The following is a 26,481-nucleotide window of genomic DNA, read 5'->3' as shown; positions in this document are numbered from 1 at the left end:
CTGAGCTGAGTTTCCTGGGCTTTATAGCAGGTTAGCACTAGCTGTTTTACACATCATAGTGTACATGTGCCAAACCTAATCTCAAATGTAGGAATTTCCTTCAGAGATGCAATTGTTTCTATTTAGTAGACGACTCCAGTTTCTTAGGTTCCCTTGCCTGCCTTTCTGCTCAGTTGCCCAGTCCAGGATATTTGCACGTGCTCTGCTTGGCTCGGCATGCTCTGGTTGGCCTGGCACACTCTTCTCCCAGCTCCCACCCCAACACTTGCTTTTCATCTCTCAGAGCACAGATCTAGACCACATCTTATAGTTCTCTTAATAAAGCACCTCTCTTATATAACCCTGCCATAATTTTACATTGTTTATGAGATTACTTGATTAGTCTATCTCTTCACCTGGATCACCAAAAAATGCGACAAGCACCCTGAATGGTGTTATCTACAAGTATATGTGGTGCTCAGTCGTATCTGATTCTTTGGGACCCTATGGGGTGTAGCCCACCAGATTCCTCTGTCCACGGGATTCTCTAGGCAAGAAGTCTGGAGTGGGTTGCCATTTCCTTCTCCAGGCGATCTTCCCAACCCAGGAAATGAACCTGAGTCTCCTCCATCTCCTGAACTGGCAGGCAGGATCTGCACCACTGTGCCACCTGGGAAACGCTAGGTCCCTTAGAAAACTATATTCTAATTTTGCAGGTTTAAAGATACAAGGACTATCGTATTGCCTCTAGGGTCCTGTCTCCCCTCAAAAGACTAAAGTCTGTGGCTAGCTGGGATTTCAGATAGGAACGTTCCTTCAAAGCACTTCCATGTGTTTCCTCTGGGACGACTGCTGGCAGCTCAGGAGGGGAGGCTGGCCTGATGAGGGAGGGCCCTGCCTCTCTGGGCATCCATCCTCCTGACTCTGTATCAGCTGCAGACGTCTGCGCATTTGTTTGTCTGCTCATCAGCCATTTCTGGTAGTAACTCTCAGATTTTCCTTTGAAGAATTATTCTCCCAGCCTCCCCCTTTGCTCCCAGACTTTGTAGTTTTGATAAAACTAGCCACAGCCTCCCCACTTCCAAAGGTGGGTCATATGAACCAAGCCTGATGAAACAGCATATTTCATTTCACTGGCCACAGAGTTTTCTGGATTGGGATGTAGCCCGAGCCAGATCTTTGAAAATTATTCTGGGAATTTTGCTGTACCTCTTGAAGGAAAAGCGTCTTTTTTCTACTGGGGCTGCTAATCCAACAAGACATATTTCTGGAATTTCTGCAGTCAGGTTTCTACTGCAAAGAGAGCATCTGCCTTAGAAAGAAGCCAATAGAGAAAAGAGCAGAGATAGAGACACAGATTCCCTGCAACACCGTTTGAGCACCTAGATATGCCCACAGCCATAACCCTGGGCTCTTTAAATTGCCCGAGCCCATAAATTCTCTTTCTGTTTGGCAAATTTGAATTGTATTTCTTTAAAAAAAAAATCCTAATCAATACGTACCCATTGTGACCAAACGGGAAACATACTGGTGAGGGATAAATCAGGAGTCTGGGATAAACACATGCACGCACAACCATATATAAGATAAATAATCAACAAGGACCTACTGTATAGAATAGGGAACTCTACTCAATGTTTTGTGATAACGTATATGAGAAAAGAGTCTAAAACAAAATTAATATATGCACATGCATAGCTGAATCACTTTGCTGTTCACCTGAAACTCACAGAGCACTATGAATCAACTCCTTCACAATTAAAATATCTATAAAATGAATATCCATTGGATATACAGAGCTTATTACAAAGTATCAAAGACAATTAATTATATACATGTTTATGAATGTCAGGTTCCCTGCCAAGAGTTAGAAATACAGAAATTAGCCGGACCTAGTTCTTGCCTTCAAGAAGCCATTCTCTGGTGGCAAGAATGGTCACAACAAGACAATGACGGTCCAGGGGGGTAAGTACTATAATGTGGGTGTGTGTGCAAGAGGCGGGAACGTGCTCTCCTACCATAAAGGCATCCCAGAAGGCCCCACCAATGAGAAATTACATGGGGAAGAATTTTTAGGATGCTTTTGTGTTGAGTTTTGTCTAAAAAGGGGGAGAGTCATCGTTTATGCGAAGTCATAGGAAGTATGAAACAGTATGTTACATGAACAGTTGAGTGTCTCTGAAATGTAGGGTGAGTCGAAGATGACTCACCTGGATGCTTCATGAAATTTGGCAAAACCCCAAGACCTCACTGACCAACTGGCAAAGAGTGAAGGGATCCAAAAGCAGTTTGGGAGCCAGCTTCTTCCAAACACAGATGAGTAGATGGACACTGATGCGAGGTACCACCAGCTGCATCATTTTTGAGCTCAGTGCACAGTGAACATGCAAGTCTCCTAGTCCAAAAGTATTAGGAACCCAAGATGGTGACAGCAGGGCCCTTCAGAGTGCAGAGTCCTCTGCAGCTACACAGGCTGTATGCTCAGGAAGCTAATCCTGACACAGGGCTAGGGAGAGACCTGCCTCTCATCTGTAACATGGCCGGGCCTAATTCCCACCAACGCCTTCAGCACTGTAAAAGCCAGACTCCCACCTGAGCGATGTGAACAGGGAGAATCAGCCCAGGCTAAGAATTCTGACATTTTTGTTGCTGGGCTGATTTTCCTCTTCCCAGCACAAACACCGATGCAGAAACATTTCTCTCTTTCTGCCTTGACGAACCTCTCCTCCCCTTCACCAGCCCCTAAAGCTGGCCCTAAGAGCAAGTGTGCCTGCAAAGTCACTTTGCTAGGCACATAGGCGTCCGGATACCAGAAGAGCAGCTTTGCAGAGGTCAGAATAGTAAGGGGTGGAAGCCATCTGGGACTGGAGTAAGGTCCTGGGCAAACATGAGATAGAAATTTCACGACTACAAATTTCAAATTTGTTTCTAGTGACAAAACTATTCATGTCTACATTCTTTTCTCATTGCTTCCCACTGAAGAGATTTCTGCCTCTGCTTCTTTAACATCTCCTCTTCCTCCATCCTCTCAGGACATGTCTGTCTTTGCCAGCCAATTCTTGGCCCCTGGGACACAGAGCAGGAGCAATCGGTAGAGAGAGACAAAACTTCTTGCCAGTGTAGAGTGAAGAGTCCCCACGGGAATCATGCGTGCGTGCTCAGGCGCTCGGTCATGCCCGATTCTTGGCAACCAAGTGGATTGTAGCCCAGCAGACTCCTCTGTCCGTGAGGTTCCCCAGGCAGGAATGCTGCAGTGGGCTGCCGTTCCCTATTCCAGGGGGTCTTCCCGGCCCAGGGATTAAGCCCACATCTGCTGCATCTCCCGTACTGGCAGGCAGATCCTTTGCCGCTGAGCCACCTGGGAAGCCCCTCCACGGGAAGCACCTAAAGCAAGTGAAGGAAGCCAACGGGAAGGGAGAGCGAAAGGAAAGAGAGAAGCCTAGAGGACCCAGTTTCCAAAGAGTTTGTAGAGAGGAACTGAGAATGAGGTTGTGAGAGAGGCCTGGGTAAACCATGAGACAGAGACACAGGAGAACGGGAAAAGGGAATATCGGATGATATTGCTGAGTGCTATGACTTGAACTTGATTTTGATGAAATAACATTATTTGAGAGAAAGCATTAAAAATGGAAATTGCTCACAGTTACTCTTGTCTATTGGGCTGGACTATGTCGGATCTGAGTTAATCTTGGGTTACACTTGTATTCTATGAGGTATTAATAAGTACTATATACACATCAGTTCAGTTCAGTTCAGTTGCTCAGTCGTGTCCGACTCTTTGCGACCCCATGAATCGCAGCACGCCAGGCCTCCCTGTCCATCACCAACTCCCGGAGTTCACTCAAACTCATGTCCATCGAGTCAGTGATGCCATCCAGCCATCTCATCCTCTGTCGTCCCCTTCTCCTCCTGCCCCCAGTCCCTCCCAGCATCAGAGTCTTTTCCAATGAGTCAACTCTTCGCATGAGGTGGTCAAAATACTGGAGTTTCAGCTTTAACATCATTTCTTCCAAAGAACACCCAGGGCTGATCTCCTTTAGGATGGACTGGTTGGATCTCCTTGCAGTCCAAGGGACTCTCAAGAGTCTTCTCCAACACCACAGTTCAAAAGCATCAATTCTTCGGTGTTCAGCTTTCTTCACAGTCCAACTCTCACATCCATACATGACCACAGGAAAAACCATAGCCTTGACTAGATGGACCTTTGTTGGCAAAGTAATGTCTCTGCTTTTTAATATGCTATCTAGGTTGGTCATAACTTTCCTTCCAAGGAGTAAGCGTCTTTTAATTTCATGGCTGCAATCACTATCTGCAGTGATTTTGGAGCCCCCAAAATAAAGTCTGACACTGTTTCCACTGTTTCCCATCTATTTCCCATAGGGAGACATAAATACATGCACACTGAATGATTCAATGGGCAGGTAAATCTGTGAAATGCTGTATCCCATATCTTCCTCTCAGAAAATCCCATAGCATCCCCTTAGCATCTTCCTCTTAGAGAAAACATTAGCATAAAGGCTCTGAGAAGTCCTGTACCACAGAAAGCTAATCAAAGCTGCTTAATCCAATGCTTCCTAAACTTATTCTACCATATGTCCCAGAATATATTTTATTGTTTTGAATAAATTTAATATAATATGATTTTAATAAGGCTGATCTTAAGCTCTCCTGTCTCAAGGTTTAGAGAAGCGTTGTAGACAAAGTATATTTTAACTAGTATTGGAAGGATGGGCAAGGTAGGGAGTAGCCAGTTCAGCATACACAAAGGAATGAAGAATAATGAATAAATAGCTCAAGACTGGGGAGCAGCCCCCTGGGGTTTCAATGCAGAAAGAAAGGATCTGCTGCACTTCAGTTCATTTTCGTCAGGGAGAAACTCTCCCCACCTCCCGCCTCTCCCAGTGTGATGTCACGTGGGTGCTGAGGGGCCCGGGCCAGAGGCGGGGCGCTCACCTGTTCTGGACCATGCTCATGGCCAACACCCCCACCTCTCCCGCGATGTCACATGGGTGCTGAGGGGCCCGGGCCCGGAAGCAGGGTGCTCACCTGTTCTGGACCATGCTCATGGCCAACACCCTCCACCTCTCCCGCGATGTCACATGGGTGCTGAGGGGCCCAGGCCCAGAGGCAGGGCGCTCACCTGTTCTGGACCATGCTCATGGCCAACACCCCCCCTCTCCCAGTATGATGTCACGTGGGTGCTGAGGGGCCCGGGCCCGGAGGCGGGGCCGCTCACCTGTTCTGGACCATGCTCATGGCCACCCAGTCCGCAGGGTACACATTCTTCCCAATGAGGTCCTTGAACATGATGAACGTCTCCATCAGGAAGTCCTACAACAGCAAAGCAAAACACACCTGTCATCTTGCTTTATAGGAAATGACTGGAAGGACCTAGATCTCATGAGTTGTTCACACTTTTTCTTTTTTCTTTTCTGGAGGTGCAGAAATGGAAAGGGCATAGCCTTTCATTATGTAGACCCAATGAAACCAATAGAGGTGGATTTTCAAATGAAATCTTACAATTGATTACCAGGAGACTGTCTCACAGATATAAGTGGAACATGAATATGGAATGTGAAAACCCTCTCAAAATGAAAGCACTGTTAATTCTGTGTTTGGGAGTAAAGGAGTAAATGTATTCATTGATATGACAATTTTATAATCATCTTGCCAAATATGTATTTCAGGAGGAAATAATCTACACTTATAGATGCATCTCAGGTCATTGAGCAAACAAACTACTATTAAAATGAAACATCTAATTGCCGTACTGTAAACACAGCTAATTCATATGACACAGGTACACGCATGAGCAAGCTAGAGGAAACAGGGCAGGGACCCCCTCCCTCTCCTGTGAAGAGGCTCAAAGTGGACCTCAACATGCCCCACCAGGCTTGCGATGGGTCAGACTTGTTTCTACCTCTGGAGAACACAAATTCAAGACAAACGCAGATAGCAAAGAGAAGAGCCACTGACACCAGGAGGAAATGAGGTTCCCCATCCGTTTACTTGGTGTGTGTATGCTCAATTGGTCAGTTGTGTTCAACTCTTTGGGAGCCACGGACTGTAGCCTGCCAGGCTCTTCTGTCCATGGGATCTTCCCGGCATGAATACTGGAGTGGATTGCCACTCCTTTTCCAGGGAAGCCTCCCAACCCAAGGATCGACCTGGCGTCTCCCACATCTTCTGCACTGCAGGTGAATTCTTTACTGCGGAGCCACCCATTTGCTATAGGCAAAATTTAAAATCCATAGGAAACCTGTTCAGAGCTCTTTCCTTAAGCCAGTGGTTTTCAAATTACTTTAACAGCAGAATTTTCTGTTTGGAGAAAATCTTACTTGGAACCTAATGTATAAAACAGATAAAAGCAGAAACAGCTCTGGCTGAAGTATGCATGTATGCATGTGTGTGTGTTTATGGTACAAGACAGTGAGGTTGGGAGAAATATAATTTGAAAATCACTGCTTAAGCTCAAGTGTACAATTCTGGAAATGTGATTGGCTCCTTTCCAGCAATCATTGCTTCTAGGGAAATTCACCTCAGAGACTAAAGCCCCAGTTTCCACATCAGCGGAATGGGGATAACATCCGTCTCACATGGTTGGCTGAGTGCATGCCGTCTATAAGATGCTCCACACAGAGCCCAGCCCACTGTGAGTGTTCACTAGATGCTCAGGATGACGTTGGTGAGTGTAACTGTTCATCCTCAGGATCACCTGGGGAGGTGTGGATGTTGCCATAGGCACAGTCCCTTCCTGTGGGAATGGAGAAGGCCTCTGCCTCACAGATAGAAAGCCTGGCTTCTGATTGGGAAGGTGCACCATGGTGTAGGCTTTCCTACACCATGGTAGGAAAGATGGTAACGACTCTGCCTGCAATGTGGGAGGCCCAGGTTTTGTCCCTGGTCACAAAGATCCACTGGAAAAGGAAATGGCAACCCACTCCAGTATTCTTGCCCGGAAAATCCCATGGACAGAGGAGCAGGGCGGGCTACAGTCCATGGGATTGCAAAGAGTTGCACATGGCTGAGCAACTTAGCATGGTGTAAGGACTGCAACAGAGGTTCAGATCCTCTCTGCCGTACACCGCTGTGTGGCCTTGAGCAAGCAGTCTGGAGACTTGTAAAGCATGACTGCTAGCGCCTCTGCCAGCTGCTGGGGGGATGGTTGAGAGACGCATAATTCAATGCAGAGCAATCTGTCTCCCACCATCTTCTCCACCCTCTCTCCCACTGAGGATCAAAAGTGAGGAATCCAGTCTCTCTATTTCCATGTCCCATGACACTGAGGAGGGAGAAAACCTTAGGTTATTTAGATTTCCTTTTGTTTCTTTCTTTCTTTCTTTTTTTTTTTGGTATAACCAGAAAGAGGTTCCCTTTCTTGCCAATCTTACTCCAGCGAGGAGTCCTCAAAGCTAAATGGCTGAAGGGACAGGACATTAGTTTCCTACTGGTTCTCCACTCTGTGAGCTTGGCACAATTCTGGTTCCCTTTGTCCTTCAAGGAGAGGGAAAAATGAGCCCCTGGCAGCAGAACCCCTGAAGCTGGCGGTAATAAGGAGACAGTGACAAAGGTTCCGCACTGAGGGTAAAGTGTCTGCTGCACTCGGGGGCAGCTTGGGCTGGGCTTTCTTTTGATGACATCATCTGCTGCAGAGGTACAGCCCCCCAGCCATCCGCCACAGCAGACGGTCCTATAGCAGATGAATCCTGAGAGGCCAGAGGAGGAAGCGGCTCAGAGACCAGTCTTCTCTACGTGTGTGTTATTATAATACAATGACGGCTGCCTTCTACTGGACTCCTACAGTGTGAGAGCTACTGTGCTCTCATTTAATCCCTTCACAATGCCATGACATAAATGGTATGATCCCCACTTCACAGACGGGTAAACTGAGGCTTAAGAAAGGTTAAGTAGCCCACAGTCACAGTGACAAATCCTGGATTCAAACCCAAGACCATGTGACTCCAATACTCATGCTCTTAAGCCTCAAAATGTCTATGATTCATCAACAAATATGGTTTCAAGTCCTATGCAGACTAGACACTCGGGGCTCACATCTGACATGGGCTGAAGATGTATTTCAGGAGCGATATATACAAACCAAAGTGGGAGTGAGAAACAGGGAAGCGCACGAACATTTCTGCAAACTAGACCGACACACACGTAAGGTTCATGGGAAGATCTTCTTGCTCTCAAGAATCTAAAGAGTACAGCGTGTCTCCCAACACTGCCCCAAAGCATTCTGTAGACTCACCACAAGTTCAGAGCTGGTCTGGAAGGTCTCAATATAGAAGGAATAGTGCTGGTCGCCCATCTGGTTTAAGATGGCTGTCATGCACGCTACAAAGTGACTCTGCAAGAAATAAAAGTGCCATGAGACAGTGGAGAGGTGGACCATGAGATTCGTTTTCTCCGTCTACTTGACTTCAGACTGGAAAACATCTTTCCATCCCAGGCTGCTAGTGTAACCCCTATCCGACCCACCCCCTCCAGGGGTGGAGAATTTTTTCTTAGCAGATGAGCATGTGAAACTTCTCTAGGAGTAAATGTCTCCTTATGGCTTATTCATCAGCTCACTCATCCACAAAAGCGTTTCTCGAACACCTATTATGTGCCTAGGACTATAATAGGAGCTCCTATTATATAGACAATAAGGACCCGACTCGTTGCCTCTGCAGTTGCTTTACATTGGGAAAAGAGCACTGTATTGATGTCAGGAGATCCAGCTTGTATCAACATTCTGAAGACAACTGATTTTCTGGTCAATAATTTTACATGTCTAATCTCCAATTGTTCCACCTGTAAAGTGGGACAATAATCCACCCATATCTAACCCCAGAGATGCATCATAGGATCAGTGGCTTCTACGGTGCCTTGAGTACACTGAAGTCCCTATAGGAGCATCGGTGGTTGGACCAAGAATCAGCCAGTGAGAAGCCAGCAGCTGTCAGGGCTAATGTCTGCCAGCAGAACTGAGGGGGATCTACTCTGGGAACCTGGTAAAGGAAGTAGTGACCATACACCCACCAGCTGGGGAAAGGCACTCAAGAGTGTCTCCTGTAAGATTCCACTAGGCTGCCAACTTAACCAAAGGAAGTTCCCTGCCAAGGGCAAGCCTGTGGTGGATGGGAAGCTTGGGGTGATGCAAGCGTCTCCAGGGATCCCCACTGCTAAAGGGTGTCAGATATAACACACCATAGCTGTGGGTCTGGAAGTGTTGTGTTTGAACCAAGTATTATATCTGTATCACAACTACTATCTTTGTTAAAAAAAAAAAAAAAAACTGTAAAACCAAAAAATGAAAAAACTTCTCCCTTTGTTATAAAATTATAATGTGAAAAAACTCCCAATTCCAGGTTTACAGTTCAGTGACAGTGACAGAAGGAACAGCCTCGATGTCCCCAGGAAGCTCCTTCTGCATTCCTCCACAGCAAGTCTTTAGGGCAACTGAATGTTCTTCGAGTTCATGTTCCCAAAAGTAACTCCCAAAGATATGGATTCTCAATTGCTTCTAGGTTCTTTCCAATTAGGACCTCAGGGATAGCATGCTTTCCCAGTCAGCAGGACGAGCTGTGTAATTTGTGGGGCTCAGAACAAAATGAAAATGGAAAACTACTTGTAAAAATTCCTCAGAATTTAAAGACAGCCACAGGGCCCTTCTGAGCACTGGACCAGGTCACACACCGGGGAAGGCAGCGCTCCCACGGGTGACCACCACGCACATGCACCACAAATGTTCAGAAAACACGCAGAGCTGGCAGGAGTGCAAGGAGCCACAGCAGCGACATTGCTGGGCACTGGGACCGGGAGCCTTCTCCCTGGGGGCCAACTGCCCTGGCCACCCTGGACTCCAATCCTTCCGCCTGCTGAGGCCCCCAGCGGGGGACTGGTGAGTCTGCGAAATTATCCATCCCTTTCAAACCAGACAGAAAGCCACCATCACTGCTAACTTCACCAAGTCCCACGGAAACCAAGAAACAAGTTTATTATTGTTTATCTTTCCGGCCAGGCTGGATGCAAGAGGGGACGAATCTTCCGAGTTAGAGGTGTGTGTGTGGGGGGGGGGGGTGGGCACAGACGTGTGTATCTCCTCTACTCCCTCCATCTCTTCTGTGAGGAGCTTCCTCCAAGAATTCAGCCAGTGGCCACTAGAGGTCTTTCCTTTTCACATGGTAGCTGCCGTGCAGTTTTTTCGGCTTTTTATTTATTCCTACGTGAGCAGACCCACTACACTTCTTGCATATAAACAGTGAAAATTACAACATAAAGGACTTATTATTTCTTCTTTGGAGTAATTCTGCCGCTGGCCAAAGCCTGGCTCGTTTTGCAAAGAAAGGAAGGGCATTCTCTGCAGGTAATTCCACTGCTTCAAGGTAAGAGATCTGGGTAGGTTTTATTTTTTGTGATCCATCATCCTTTCAGAGCAAATGCTATCATTTCTTGGATAATAGTTTACTTTTAAAGCTTGGGCTTAAATGAGCCCTGGGATTGTGAGCTTGTGTGTGTGTGTATGTGTGTGTGTTTCAGAAAATCCACCATGGTCGGAACTGCAGGCTGCCCCAAATGTACAGATACAGATCCGGAATGCTTGTTATTTCCAAAGGCTTGATTTGAATTTGAAGGGGGTGGCGGAAGCAAGCAACAAACCTCAGAGGTCAAGTTGCCTGGAAATGATCTTGAAAAGGCTACTTGTCTTAAGCCTTCCTTAGAGAAACTTCCATGCTTCGTTTTAAATGAAAATAAAAGGGGAAGGGGATTCCCGTGCCCGTCTCATTTGGAGAGAGTGACTATTTTATGAAAGAAACCACTATCTTTTTATAAGGATTTGTTCAGTTCATCAATCAATCAAAATTACTTTTACCAGCTTGTTCATCTCTTGATTCTAACTACCTCGTAGAAAAACCTGGCTGAGTGCCTTCCAGCAGGATCTGTAGTGTGCTGTGACTGAAGTTTGGACAAGTTACCTGCATTTGGCTGTTAATGAGAAATGACAGTGCTTTACTTCCAGCTGGAAGCTTTCCTTTTTTCCTGCTATGGTGTCTAGCCCACTTTAGTATCAAGTCTGTCCGAAATCACACCCATGTGACTGACTGATTTGTGAACCGGCAAGAGACACCAGCAGCAGGTTCAAATTCAGTAAAGGCTCCTCTTTGTCATTTAAATTAAGAGCCTAAAACCTCTGTTCATCACACAATGAGAGAATGACAGAATCATGCTGTGTCTCTCTCACGTGTATCCCTTTTTCAGCAGAGCCCTCAGCTCAGCAAGCCACTTTGCTCCCGGTCCTCTTCCCCTTTCACAAGTTTGAGACCTTCCGTATCCACCATGTCTGAAGGTTTAGAAAGAGCTGTAGGGGTTGGGCGTGGGGGAGAAGATCAGACTGCATTTGCTGTAGCAACTCAGACCTTCCTGATGTTGGCACTGCTCAAACTTTACAGCGTTGGAGCCCAGACTCCCAGCCCTGCCAGCAACATGGCAAAGCCTGAAGGCAGCCTGGGGGACAGAGGGGCAGGTGGACCCCCTGCTGTTCAGGCTGCCTAGAAGGTCCTTCTTGCCATCCTTGGTGGAAATTTTGTGGTCAACAGATATTTACTACCAAGGCGTGAGGCAGCCACTCACCCATACCCGAGCAGCATTCCAGCTGCCCAGATAGGAAATTGCTTCTTAAAACCGAATGGCAGGGGGATCCGCATTAAATTCCGGAGAGAAATAGTATCTGCGATACTGGCACAGACCAGGCAGAGTCACCTCAGCTCCATCTGGGGTGGCTTAAAATGTAGCTAATGAATCACAGCATGAAGAGACATGGTTTGAAACTAGGTCAAATGTGTAAAAATAAATGCAATCATCGCCGGCACTTGGCTGATGAGGGGCTACTTAACGCCTTGAGTGGCAGGGCTTATTTGCCGTATAGAACCCTCTTCAGTGATCCACGACATTCAATCCTCTTAATTAATTCACCCCATCAGTAAGTAGGGAGGTCCTGCACACCTGGGAGAGAATTGAAGCTCCAAAGGAAAACAGTCAGGGTCTCTTCGCTGTGTGATGGCAAGAGAAAATGAGAAACCCAATATTGTGTCATTAGTATTAATTAACTGGGATACTGGGTGATTGAGATCAGGAGAGTAGCCCTCTCCAAATCAGTTTACTCCTTTGAGTGAAAAACCATCACTGTGATTATCATATGACCATCATCATCCTCCTCCTCTTATCGATAAGGCCAATATTTCGGTGCACAACACTCAAACATATCTATTTAACCTCTTCTAAAGCAAACACACCTACACACATGGTTAGGACCCTGCAGGGCTGAGTGAGCCAGGAAGAGGTGATCGGTCTGCCCTGCCTTGAAGACCTAACAAAACAAGGGGAGCGGGGCATGGTGGATGCGAATGCACCCCTCCCCACCTGAGGTTAGTGGGAGTGACGCGATCTCAGAGGGAGGGAAAGAGCCCACTTCGGGAGCTTGCTACCTAAATGCCAGCATTACTATGCGATGCCAGCTGGTGACATGTTGCCATAGTAACTTCAAATAATGTGCTCTACCAAAATAAAATAAAATACAGAGCGCCAAGGAGAGGAAAGAAGGGAGGAAAGTTTGCATGCCGAGGGAGATGCGAAGTTTTACCTGTGGGGCTATCCCTTTCTTCTGGAGCCTAAGAGTAGCGAACGCCACGCTCAGGTTGCTTCCCCATTCACCCGCATGTCTGCCATGTGGTTATGTAACAGATTTGATTTTTGGGTGGAATTGGTACTGTCTTTGTGATAGATCCAGGACCGGAAGTGGGAAGCTATGGTGTCAAGGAAAACAAGGACTCTAAAACCCCTTCGTCTTAGCAATCTGTCAGGAAGCTGAGAGTTACAGTTGGCAGCAATCTTTGGGAAAAGCAGTGCATGCAGCCTGTCTTAGCAACCACTACATGCCGGGCACTGTGTTAGGGGCCCAGGTGCAGCAGTGAGCCGGATGGATGACGCTCTTTCCAAAGAGTCTACATCTGGTTCTGCCACGATGCAGAACATCAGGTGGAGACCTAGGAGCCAGACTGCCTGAGTTCAGATCTCAGCTCTATCCATCATTAAGCACGTGACCTTGAGCAGGGTCTCGCATCTTAGAGTGAAAGGGAACAGAAATAGTTCTTACTGCATACATTTTTGGTGAGAAGTGAATCAATGTGTGTAAACCTCTTAAAATATAGAAAGCCCTCAAAATGATTAGCCATTAGTATTATTGCTGTTGTTGCTGACTGTGACCCTGAAAAACTGTGCAGCTTGGTTACCTGAAATCCCTGACCTGGACAGATGAAACGAGGACTCCAGCTACCCTGACTGTCTGTGGATGCATCAGGCACTCCCAGCTGCAGTTGGGACACGTGGCTAAGTGTCCTTTGACCCTGAACATGGCTTTAGTCAACAACACGTCCAAAGAAAAGCTGTTTAGTAAACAGAGCGTGTGCCTCTTTGAGCAATGCATGATGGGAGGTTCTTTTTATGTGGGACAGTTGCTGGCAGGTAGGGCAGGATGAATGACAAGAGTGCCCAAATTGTTCAAAAGCCTGAAATGTGACCGTTTTCATCGGAAGCTTAGTACTCCAGCTGTCTGGTTTTCGGAAGTGCCCCTCCTTGTGTGCAGTGACATTCTTTGGTTACCCAGGAATCCTGCTCTGTGATAGAGTAAACCAAGTTAGCTTCCTTCAGGGAGAAGATTCTTAATGGGCACAGATCCGGGGGTTTTGTGTAGCCTGTTCCATGTCAAAGCGCAACATCACAGGAGGACAGGAAGGTGCCACTTAGATGCTGTACACTCTGGATACAGCTGGACACATTCTGTCTGTACAACACAGCAACTCTTTGGAGCTAGCTAGGTGCACCCCTGCCTGGCACTGTGGGCATTAATGATCAGCTCTCCAGAAACACTAGAGCCAGACAGAACCACAGGACAGCGTCTCCTCAGAGAGCTCTTCTCACTGATGAAGAGCAGGTGGGGAGAGGTAACAAAGCGGCTTTGAATCCAGGCTGGAAGGGCCGACCGAACTGGCCACACACTCTTCCTTTGAAATGAACACTTTCTGATCTTGGCTGGAGCCTGTGCAGGTGGCTCTGTAGTGCGGGGTCACTTTAAATCTTCCAAAGGATACCGTGAGGTGTTTAATCACAAAGGGAGGTGGAAGGAAAGCAAATTCTGTTCATTCATTCCATGGGCTTAGGACTCTACCCTTGTTATCTCATTGAGTCATCTCAACAGCCTCAAGAGGTCAACTTTATGCCCATTATACAAATGAGGAAAGTGAGATGCGTAGAGGTCAAGCAGTTTGCCTAGACAGACATTTAGAACAGGATGGGGGAGGGATAAAAATCTGGGTCTTTCTGACTCAAAAACCTGTGTTCTTTTTGTAACTCCATGCTGTTTCTCATCTCATCACTGTCAGCTCCACCTGGGCAGAGGACTGTGTCTTTTATTCATTGCCATATCACCAGAGCACAGAATTGAGCTTGTGCACAGTATAGGCTCTATAAGTATCTGCAAGATGAGAGACTGAACTTCTTATTCTTCATCTTTAAAAGAATGTTACAGGGATAACTCCCTCAAACTCTGAAAAGTTAGGGTTGTGTGTAGAACATCTATGCCTTAGGAGAGGACAGAAATGAAAGACTTTTTGCTCTACTCCTGGATTACTGTTCTTATTCCATCTAAAGTTATATTTGATTAGGTCAGAGTGAGATCATGGTTTCACACTTTCCTTAATTTAACAAATATTTCTTGGGCACTTACTGCGTTCCAGGCATGGTTCTAGGTGCTTTGAACACACATGAGTCACGAATGAGATTAACAAGGGATTTGTTCTTAAGGGAGCTTCCCTGGTGGCTCAGAGGATAAAGCATCATCCTGCAATGCAGAAGACCCAGGTTCGATCCCTGGGTTGGGAAGATCCCCTGGAGTAGGAAATGGAAACCCACTCCAGTATTCTTGCCAGGAGAATCCCATGGACAGAGGAGCCTGAGCGGGCTACAGTCCATGGGGTTGCAAAGAGTTGGACACAACTGAGTGACTTCACTTCACTCTGTTCTTAAGGAACTCCCACTCCCACTAGGTAGAGAGTCAGGGATGGGGAAACACACCGCAAGCCAGTGAATACATAAGTGAGGTCGCTTTAGGCAGTGATATCTGCTGCTGATGAAATAAAACAGAGAAATGAGGTAGAGATGGGAAGGGACCTATTTTCAACAGGGGAGATGAAGGTGGCCTCTTAGAAAGCTAACACGTGAGTGGAGATCTAATGACGAGAGTTGGTCATGTAAAACTCAGGCAGAACAGCATTCCAGGGCAGTTAAGTAGCAGATACAAAGGCGCTGAGGTCAGATGCGCTGGGAGTGCTGGAGGATCCAGAAGAAGGCCAGAAGGTACAAAGCGAGGGAAGGCAAGGAGAAGAAGATGAGGTCAGAGAGACACCCTGAAGGCTCTTGAAGGTCAGGGGCAAGGGCCTGGGTTTTCTTCTAAGTGCAAAGGGCGGCCATTGATTTGGGTTTTCAGAAGCTCACGCTGGCTACTGTGTGTTTCAGGAAGCTCCCGTTAGAGACGCAATTTGTGTGTCTTCCCATACTCTTCCAAGACGCTGGAGTTGTTTCCAGGTGTGACCATGCCCTCAATGCCAACTCTCCTGGTTTGCGGTAGCATCACCACCTCTCAGCAAGCATTTCTCACTAAATGACTATTTTATAGCAGACTCCTGGCCTTTCTTCAGCAGGTAAAACTCTAGTTTTACGTGGATCTCAATTGTCTTCAGGTTCACTGGTTTGTCTCCCTGTCGTTTAGAGCTGAGTGAAAGGGAGGGAGCCTGCTCCGGCATCTCCCAGTCTATGATGAAGGCCATTCGAGCTCATGGAAGCTGAGAAGGCTGCTTGCTAGGAGAGGGGCTCTCATTCTATCATTTAGGCCACCTCAGTTTTTAACAGAACACAAGATGATTTTTCTAAATGTTTCTAATTACATCTGTGGAGATGTGGGTGGGGAAGTTCACAAATGTGACAGAAAAAGGAATTGTTTCAGGAACAAGGATTTATTCTCGGCACACACACCAATGATGGTCTTCCAAGCTTTACACTGGATGCCTCAGGAAGGGCTGCACAGAAAACCTTGTGTTGAGTCCTGGACAGAACAGCACTGTTCTCGCTTCTCACGTTCCTGAGAAAAATCACAGCCAGGAGCATCATGAGGATGCAGGTTATGCGTGAGCACCCTAAGCAGCTTTTCATCTCCTGCAAACATTTGTATCCAGGTTGCATAAGACACCAAGGTCAACCTTCAGCAGGAAAAATTGTCATAAAAGCATACTATGACTCATAAAGAAGGCACTGTGGGCTAAAGGATAACAATAATGACTATAACTTCAAGGGCTAAGTGTGTGTCGGGCAGTGTGCTAAACCCTCTGTTGATCCATCGGTAAGGACATTTTATAGGACTGCGGCCAGGAAAGGAAAGAGCTGGGAGACAGAATTAGTATCGAACAGACATTCCTATGTCAGACACTGAGCTGAAACATATGTCAATTGTCACAGCAGCTACCAGTTACTATAGGCCAAGCACCGGGTGCACCTTATTTCAATGAATCCTCCCAACATTCAATCAAAGTTGGTAAAACTACATGTACTTTACAGATGAGGGAATCAAGGAGCGGGGTGGTGACATGACTTGGCTGGCCCAGCTTAATTCCAGAATATTGGTTTATAATCATTATATCGTCTTATCAATACGAAAAGCAATACCTCCAAGTATCATAAAGAAGGAAGTGCGTGGTATTTCGCTCCACCATGCCTGCTGCCTAACCTTGAACACTGTGTGTGTGAACGTGCTCAGCCATGTTAGACTCTTTGTGACCCCACAGATTTGAACCCACCAGGATCCTCTGTCCGTAGGATTTTCCAGCAAGAATACTGGAGTCGGTTGCCATTTCCTTCTCCAGAGGATCTTCCTGACCCAGGGATCAGCTGTGTCTCCTGTGTCTCCCGCACTGACAGGCAGATTCTTTACCACCAGGGAAACCTGGGAAGCCCTAACCTTGAATATTAAGAATATTCAATATTCATTTCAATCCAGTAGACATCTAAATGTTAAGGCTATTCTGAAATCTCTGGTGCCTAAACAGAGAGAAGGATGGGTGGAGAGATGGCTGGATGCAGCTAGGCTGGCAGATTACACAGGCAGATGGACTAACTGGTAAGCGCTGTCACGTATTTATGTAAACAAGACCAGCCCTCTAAGGACTTTGCCCCATGGCGTATGAGTCTCCATGATTTTAGGTTCAATTGAGGATAACCCCTTCATTTTCTGCATTGCTTGGGGTTTTGAAGGCCAAGAAGGGTTCAGTAAGACATGCCAATACAAAATATCAGGGAATACATGTGGTTTCTCATAGAAGCAGCTTTCCTGGAACACACTGGATATACTAAGTACTGGGATCAAACGTCCACTCTCTTCAACATACTCTGGATCTTTGGACAAACTGCTTTACCTCTTGAAGCCTCAGTTCTCTGGTCTCTGAAATGGGGATAACGGTGCTGACTATAGGACTGCTGTGAGCATGTGGTGGAATGTGGGTGCAGCGGGTCCCTGCGGATACTGGCAACACCAGAGGAACTCAGAAAGCCTTCCTGCAGTGCTCAGCCTCAGCCCTCTTTGTGGTTCTCTAGGAATAGTGAGTTGGTCAGCTGGGGAAGTATGGACTTAGCTTCTGGCTGACTCGTGGAGGATGATCTAAGCCTCCTTGTGGACCTGGGGAGCTGCACTGTGGGTGATGATTGATACGAGCTCACCATGCCCTCTGTTTCCCTGCACAGAGATTCCAGGTTTCAAGGAGTGGAGGTCAGGCAGACAGCGGGCTCACAGTCATAGGCAGCCAGGCAAAAGGGGTTTCAGGAGGGACAGTTACTCTGTGCAGTAAACGGCGTCTTTAGCTGACCCCCCCGTTTCCTTCATGAGGAATGATGACAGGTGAAGACAAGCGAAGGCCTCACGCATCGTGCTCTAAACTTCAAGCTCAACTTTTCAACCGGGCCTCTCCTGGCACCTCCCCCAGGCCCAGCTGCCCCTGCCGCGGGCAGTGGGCCAGCCCCTGCACACTCAGCTAAGTGGTCTGACAACCGCCACCAGGTGTGTGCTGAGGCAGCCTCTGTGCAAGCTCTTCGTGCTGCTCGACTCAGTAGTGCATAACTGAGGCAAAGACACACCCATGGTGTGTCAGTCCACACTAGTGCAGGGTTTTCCCCCTTCCCGAACAACTCCTCATTCCCAGTTGGTCAATCAATAGCAAATACTTACTCAGCACCTATTATGCGTAAGGAGCTTTATCAGATATGATCATGGTTCTTACCCTGCAAGTCTCAGACTCATAGGGAAGATTCTTTTTCTTCTTTTTTCCCTTTTCTTTAGTGTTTTTTTTTCTCCTTTTCCTTCTCCTCCTCCTTCTTCCTTCTCTCTCTCTCTCTCTCTCCCTGTCTCTCTAATATAGTAGTTCTAACCTGGAGGCAATTTTGTCCCCCAGAGGGCATTTAACAACATCTGGAAACATTTTTGTCTGTCATACAGAGGGAGGCGGGAGGTCGACATCTATTGCATAAAGGCTAGAAATGCTGCCAAACATCCTATAATTCGCAGTTCAGCCCTAACAACAGAGAATGATCCAGCCCCAAATGTCACCAGTGCGGAAATGAGAAACTCTGATCTGCAGAGAGACGCACGTGACGGTGCTGAATGACAGATGCAGAATAAGAGTTCCTGGTTTCTCCAGGCGTTTAAGAAGAGGGAATAACCTCTGTAGTTAGGAATGCTCAGGAGAAATTTCACAGAGCATGTGGGATTTGAAGAATGAAAAGAGTGAAAAAGATGAAGCGAAGAATGGGAAAGGACGATTGCGATAGGAAAAACATTTCATTTGATTAATGTGATTGATTGGTGGTAACTGCCTAAAGATCTGTGAAAAGAATGATTTTAATGCCAAGTCGTAGCTCAGCAGTAAAGAGTGTGGCAATCGATTAGTGATGTCTGCTCTAGTCAAGGGAGGCGGAGGGATAATACTGTTACATGTGCTGAGGAATGAGTGTTCCGTGTTCTACTTTGACATGGAACAGCGGGAGGAAAGAAGCAGAGGTGAAAACAAGCAAAGTGCTTGGTGCGACAGAGGTTCACAGAGCGAGATTACAGGAGATATGTAGAGGGGCAGACTGGAAGCACCTTAAATGCCAGGCTGGGGGCTTTGAATCTCGATCTGTCGGTAATGGGATGTCATGCAGGCACCTGCCTACTGGGCTGCCTTCAGGCCAGCTCTGCTGACAAGGTCTTGAGAACTAAAGAAGGCTACCCAAAGTCCTTGCTCTTCATTTCTATAAAGGGAGGACTATTTCATCTGTTAACAGTTAAAACTGGCAGAATTATCATGCTCTGGTTTCTATGAAGCTGATCCCAATGATGAAAAAAATCCTATGAAGCTGAACTCAGAGAAAATTTTTGAAAAGCTGACTCTACAGGTTCACGTTAATAAGCTCCTGTGTAAAGCCCTTTTGGATAGAGCATTCCTTCTGATGTTATTCACACAAGAAACAAAACAAAAGAAAACCTCAAGGAGGAGGGGACGGCAGAGAGTGGAAGTACATTCCTGGGGCTCACGTTCCAGCTGCCCCCTGACGAGGATGAGGACACTGCCCTGCCTACTGACCCTCCGCTGCCTGTCAGCCCCCAGCTCCCCGGCTGGCCGGCTCCTCCTCAGGCAGTTTCCTCTCGGACCTAGGAATGATACCTCATTGATTTATTGGCTTGCAATTTTCCAAATGACATCATACTCCTTTTTTTTTTTTTTCCTATTCTTTCCCTTTGCTCATCTCACTCCTCTTAAATTCCCATTTGTCCCGCTTCCACTTCCCGGTCCTTTGGAATGGTAACAGCGACTTCCAATTACCATCCTCCGCAGTCCGCATCAGCTGCCTGCTGACTCCCTCTCCTGTCGCCATTAATAAAGGTGATACTGCAGCTTGGCATGGATGCAGGCCCTCCCCCACCTGCCCAGCCCTCCCCTTCCGGGAGCAGGAGGCTGCCTGGCCCCGGAGCCCCTGCCTCTGACACTTGCCTCCTGCACACATCTCCCATCCCTGTGTTCTGCTCCACACCCAATTAAAAACCAAGGGGCCCAATGAAAAATGCCAACCAGAGGGCTGGCCTGGCGGCACCCAGATATCAGATCAACTTACCACCGCCCCATATCTGCTAATTCCATCTAGAAAAGAAAGAAGATGTCACAGTTGTCTGGACTGATTTGTTCTTTAAAACCCCTGCTGACTCTTTCACCCTGGTAGGCCTTGAGAAATCCTAGCAAAAGTCTAATTGAAGTCAAAACTTAGAATTAAGAGAGTTGATGAGAAGGGTGATTCTTGGGAGTCCTTGTAAGCACAAACAGGAAAGCCATGGACCAGAGAGGTTAGGTGGTTTCCCCAAGCCCACACAGCCTCTGGAAGTGGCAGAGCTGGTTCTGACCACAATGTTGACTCAACTGTACCATCACCTACCACCTCCAAACACTAGCCCTTGAGTCTCCAAGTTTCCCACAAACAAAATGACTGTTGTTTCCCACTTTTTTCTCAGCCAAGGGGTTGTACTGATTCCCGAATAAATAGACCTCAGCCAAGGCTGATGTTTGAGATACGCATTCTTCTCTAACTTCTTCACCACTTTGGGGAAGAACAAGCTATTGAGCACTAATTTCATCTTTCAAAAAAATTGAATGAGTGTCTCTATTACCACTGTTCATCCCTACTTTGATCTATTACATTCTGTGCCCAGCATCCAAATATGGTTAAGAACATCAAATTAAAAACCAAAAGATTGATCACTGAAGTCACTCTGTGTAATGAAAATTGTCTGTGCGTTGAAATGGCCTCAGGGCAGGAACAGGGCTGGATGTGGGGGCTTTGCTAATGTCACTTGGCCCTGAGATCCTCCAACACACAGCCCACAGGCCTTGTGTAGCTCACAGAAATGACCTGTTTGGCCGGAAAGGTGTTTTAAGAACAACTGACTTTTTGTCAACATTTTAAAACGAGAAGCTATTATAGCATAAATTGTGGCTTTTCAGCTTCTCTGGGGTATTCGGCAGATTCACAGATGCCCATTCCGCACTGTGCATGGCAGTGCTGGGAGCTGCCTCCTGAAGTGGGAAGGGGTTGGGGTGTGGGGGTGGGTAAGCACTTTCTAGGTAGCCACAGCCTGGCCTCATTCAAGAGTGACCAAGTCATTCTGGTTTGCCCAGGACTTTCCCAGTTTTAGCAGAGAAAATCCTGTGTCCCAGGAAACTTCTCAATCCCTGGCAAACATCCTACCTAGTTCCTCTTTTATATACCTGCCTGGGTCCTTTGGGCACTTGCAGGTAAGGCCTCTTCCCTGCTGCTTCCTTCATGCCCCCCTCCTGCCCCCTCAAGGATGACATTCAAGTCTTCCCACCATATGAATCCTGTTTCTTTCCTGGCCTCTCTTTCCCGCTTCCATGCCATCTACTCTAAACTTCTCTTCACTCCCCTGGTGTTTCCCCAAGCAAAGGATGCCTTCTTTTATATACCATGAAGTCTAACCCATGTTTAAAGACCCATACACATGCCATCCCCTCCTCCAGGAATCCCTCTCTGCTTCCACCTGACACTCTTCTGTACAGACAGCACCAGGCACTTCCTCTCTCTGCTCCAATAACACTCAAATCTTTCTCCTTTCATTGTCCTCGCTGCTGTTAATACAGCATCAAGTGAGTAGAACCTGGGGGTGACTTTTCCTAAGGACACAGAGACAGTCAGAATTGTGACAAGACAAAAAAGCGTAAAAACTGTAGAACTTACTTTGAAGTCCAAGTTTGTGGTTGTGAGTTATTCACCTAAATGAAAACTGGAAACCATCCCATGGTGATATTTAGCGTTCCAAAGTCCAAGAACATCTGGGTCTCCTGAACACTGACATACAACTCTCCTCCTGCCTATAACAGGGAATTGTAATCATATACCCAGGCATCTGTGTTCTCCACTAGCTCTGGAGACACCAAAAGGCAAGGACCTTCTTCCATATCCTGTACCCTCTATGATGCCTGGCAGATAGAAAGTGCTCAGTTAAAGCCTTCCCAAATGGGTGAGTGAGTGAGTGGGTGAGTGAACTCCCATCAAGAAGACAGGAGGACTCCCACTTGCTGCGATTTTAGAGAAAAACCTCTTCTGAGCTGGCTCAGGGCCCACAGGCCTCTGTTGTGTTAGCTGATTGCCCTGAGCCGTATCATGAGATAGAACAGCCAGTCTGTGATTGGGGTCAAGCTTTCATTCTTTTGGTCATTTCTCATAAGACTACAAACTGCTGACAGCTTTAGGGTCACTTTTTATAAATAAAGAGAATTCGAGCAGTCTAGCTTCATACTGAACATTTCCCCTGGGACACGCTGTGGGCAGCTCACAGTAAACATGTCACCACCGTCTTTCCTTTCTCAGACTCCTCTTCCTCATCCTTATGCACTCTGTCTCTGAACCACCCACTAGCTCAAGATGACACTCCAGCCCTAGTCCTTGATTCTGCTCTCCACCCGACCTCTACCGCCCCAATCCATAAAGCACCGAGCCCTGGAGATCAGACATTTGTCTTGAATGTGTTCATTTCTCTGCCTCCAGTCTCACTGCCTGATTGAAGCTATACTATCATCACTACCTGGATTATTGCAGCAGCGCCATACGTGGTCCCCTGCCTCTGACTTTGCCCCCTCGAGTCTCCATTTTGCAGTCAGAATGTGATCTTACTGAAACAGAAATGAGACCAACTCCCACTCCCGCTTAAAACCTTCAACAGACCCTACTGACTCTTAGAATACAAATTCAAACCTCTTAGCACAGGGTGCTATTCCCTGCACGATTGACCCCTTTCAGCTTAATTTCTTCCCCTCTTCCTACTCGCTCCTTTAAATTCAGGCGACACAGAATTGGTCTTGATTCCAGCCTCAGCATGTGCACACACACACACACATAATTTGCCTCATCACTTCTACTGAACTTTGTAGTCTCATATTTGAAATCTCTTCCTCCAGAAATGCTTTTGGGATTCCCCGCAGCCCCACTGGGTGGGAGGTCCCTCTCTGAGCTCTCATGCCCTGGAATCATCACTCTGGTGGCACTGGTCAGAGTTTTGGGGAGCCCTCTCCTCATCTGTCTATCTCTGTTGTAAGACTGTGAAGGCAGAGACTGGGGTAGGGTCCTACTTTATTCTTATATCTTCATCTGCAATATAGTGCCTGGACTTCCCTGGTGGCTCAGATGGCAAAGAATCCACCTGTAATGCAGGAGACCCAGGTTTGATCCTTGGGTGGGGAAGAGTTCCTGGAGAAGGGACTGGCTACCAGCACTCCAGTAATCTTGCCTGGAGAATTCCATGGACAGAGGAGCCTTGCAGTCTATAGCTCAAGGGGTCACAAAGAGTTGGACATAACTGAGTGACTAACACTTACTCACTTGTACACGGGTACTCAAAAAATGTTTGCTCGATGAATGGATGTATGGTCTCAGATGGAAGAGTAACTGAGACATGGATTGGGAAGGTACCTAAATGGCATGTGCTTATTTAGATCTGCTTTGAGGGGAAACACAGATGGGTAAAGACCTCTCTTCTAATCAAATGGGTCCTTTGAGGGAACTGGACTGAAGTCTGTCATGGAAAGTAGTTTGTTCACGTCACACTCAAGTGTGATGGCTTGAGCCTGAGGGGGAAGATTCTGGAGTCCCAGTTGTTCTTTCCAGCCTCCTGTCCACAGATACAGTAGAAAACAGCGCTGGGCCCAGCGTGAGGAGACCCTGGCCGCAGCTCCAGTCCTGGCGTTTGCTTCTGTGTGCCCCAGGGCAGGCTGCTTTTCCTCTCTGCTCTCCACCTGTGAATCCAGGTTAGGGAATCAACTCCTCCTCTGAGTATGGTGCCTCAGAGTCAGCCACAGCTGAATCTGTACCCTGGCTTTCCAATTATGAGCTGAGTAGGCCTCCAGGATATGCTGGCTTCTTGGGATATTATGTGGATTAAGTGTAATCACACTCCTCAAAAGTGGCCACTGCAGTACTGCTCACAGCATAAGTGCTCAATAAATGGTCACAATGAAGAACACAGGCACTCTCACTGGCCAACTTATCAGTGGTTATAAGGTGGCTAAACAGAAACACCTAATAGTTGGGCTTTTCAGCTCTAAGTCATGTGACACAGCCCCCACAAAAGGGCCAAGCGCACATATTTATAGCCCCTATATGCTTCAGACAGAGCATTCAACAAAACTGACACTGTGTCATGGTTACGACAATAAATGTTTATTACACGGAATCAAACCACAATTATGCTTCTACCCTAGTGGGGTTACATATTTCATTTTGGAATTTTAAAGTCCTTGCAGTTTCAAAGCAAGATCTGTCCCACGCGTGTGTGTGCTCAGTCATGTCCAACGCCACGCAGCCCGCCAGACTGCTGTGTCCATGGGATTCCCAGGCAAGGATACTGGAGTGAGTAGCCATCCCCTTCTCCAGAGGATCTTCCCACCCCAGGGATGGAACCCAGCCTCCTGTCTCCTCTTTGGCAGGCAGGTTCTTTGTCACTCGTGCCACCTGGGAAGCCACTCTGTTCCATGCTCTCACTTAGAGATCGGTAGGATGTTGTCAAGGAGAGCTTCCCTGGCCTGTGAGGTCAGGTGATGTTCCTGTGAGGACTCCCAGGTCCCCAGTCTCAAGGTTCTGGCTCCTCTACCAAGGAGCATGAAGATGGCTCTGCAGTAAACACATCTTCCTCTGGCACTGGAACCATGCAGGCTGTCATCTTTGCAGCCGGTTAGAACAAGGGGACGCATGGAAAGTGGAAGCCAAGAGGTTGAAATTCTAGACCTAACTTTGCCATCAGTGAGTTTAGTGATCTTGGACGAATTTCTTAACCTCCACAGGCAATCATGAAAGCCTACGATTGATGCCTAAAATTAGAGAGACTGCAAAATAAATCCCCTTCCTTTCTTACTCCTTGGATGAGGTTTGGACCTGGAAGTTGTGGTTCCCAAATCTTGCTGCACACTAGAATTACCTGCTAGCCACTTGCCCACACCTTGGGCAATATAAAGATGAACAAATATTAAATATAAATATTCGGGGGCAATTCTAAATGTACAGTAAACTTCGGGAATCACCACTCATAGGGAGTCAGGGTAACTCAACAGACAAAATTAAAGCAAGCCACCCCGAATGCAGACTGGCCAGTTGTCTCAAACAATTACTCAATTCCTATAAAGTTACTTTTCCTCATTTCTAAACTCATAAGGCTTTTACAAGCAATAAGAGATAACATATGGGGAACCTAGTGCCTTGTTGTTCAAAGTGTGGTTCATCAACAGGCAGCATCACGGTCACCTGGAAACTTGAGAAATGAGGAATCCTAGGTTCCAGTCTAGACTCAATGAATTAGAATCTGATTCTAAGATTTCCAGGTGGGTAGCAGGCCCGCTGAAGTTTGAGAAGCACAGCTCTAGAACTCCCTGCTACTCAATAAAATGTCTCTTTTGTACATTTGTACCTTCCACCAACCTTCCCCTTTCATTCATCAACACTAGCACACTATGTGCTAGGCCAGACACTGGGCCTTTCATCCAGTGACTGGCACATAGTAGGGCTTCACCAGATATTTGACAATACAATGAATGGATGCAAAGAAGAATCAGACCTGGCTCCTGCTCTCAGGGAGCTTGTGGTGCAGGAGGAAAATTAAGACATGAGCCCCAATATTCTAGGTCAGGATAACAGTAATGACTGATGAAGGCTCCCCTTTATTTGTACACTTGTTATGTGGCAGATACAAGTTAAGCAACTTACAGGTATTATCTCATTGAATCCTCACAACACCTTTGAGGTTAGAGGCTATTAGTAACATGATCTGATTATACAAGGGCTTCCCAAATGGCGCTAGCGATAAAGAACCCACCTGACAATGCAGGAGATGTAAGAGACACAGGTTTGATCCCTGGGTCAGGAACATCCCCTGGAAAAGGGCATGGCAACCCACTCCAGTGTTCTTGCCTGGAGAATCCTGTGGACAGAAGAGCCTGGCAGGCTACAGTCCACAGGGTCACAAAGAGTCGGGCATGACTGAAGTGGCTTAGCATGCACACGCACTCACACACCTTATACAAACGAGGAAACTGGCACAGAGGGGATAAGCGGCTTGTGCGGAGCAGCACTCAGCTAGTGTGTGGAACTGACAAGGCAGGGTGGCCCTAGCCTCACCGATCTGCAGCACTGTCACTGCACAGTGAAGCGCAAGGGGCAGCTTCTGCCTTAACAGGGCTGACCAGGCCCTTTCAAGGGCAGCCCCCGCCGCAGGTGCTGCGGGGGCGGCTGCAGGAGGCCCTGCGGGCAGCGGTGCGGTATGCGGGGTTTCTAGTCCCAGCAGAGGAGCTGGCCAGAGGGTGGAAAGCTCCTGCAGGCTGCTTCTCTGAC

The 26,481-nt window shown here is 47.1% G+C and overlaps 1 protein-coding gene across 1 annotated transcript in view; it reads right to left on the bottom strand.

Annotated features, from left to right (window-relative positions):
* DOCK2 (dedicator of cytokinesis 2) overlaps nt 1–26,481 on the bottom strand; it is a 462,975-nt gene that overhangs the window by 105,277 nt on the left and 331,217 nt on the right. Inside the window, exons 28-29 of the mRNA XM_018065716.1 lie at nt 8,231–8,329; nt 5,216–5,310 (exon numbers count right to left, since the gene is read on the bottom strand). Of these exons, the coding sequence (XP_017921205.1) occupies nt 5,216–5,310; nt 8,231–8,329 (194 nt within the window). The remainder of the gene's footprint in view (nt 1–5,215; nt 5,311–8,230; nt 8,330–26,481) is intronic.

This window comes from Capra hircus, chromosome 20, assembly GCF_001704415.2.
Source record: "Capra hircus breed San Clemente chromosome 20, ASM170441v1, whole genome shotgun sequence".
Taxonomy (NCBI): domain Eukaryota; kingdom Metazoa; phylum Chordata; class Mammalia; order Artiodactyla; family Bovidae; genus Capra; species Capra hircus.
The sequence above is the reverse complement of the archived record's forward strand: the minus strand, read 5'-3'. Positions and strand labels throughout refer to the sequence as shown.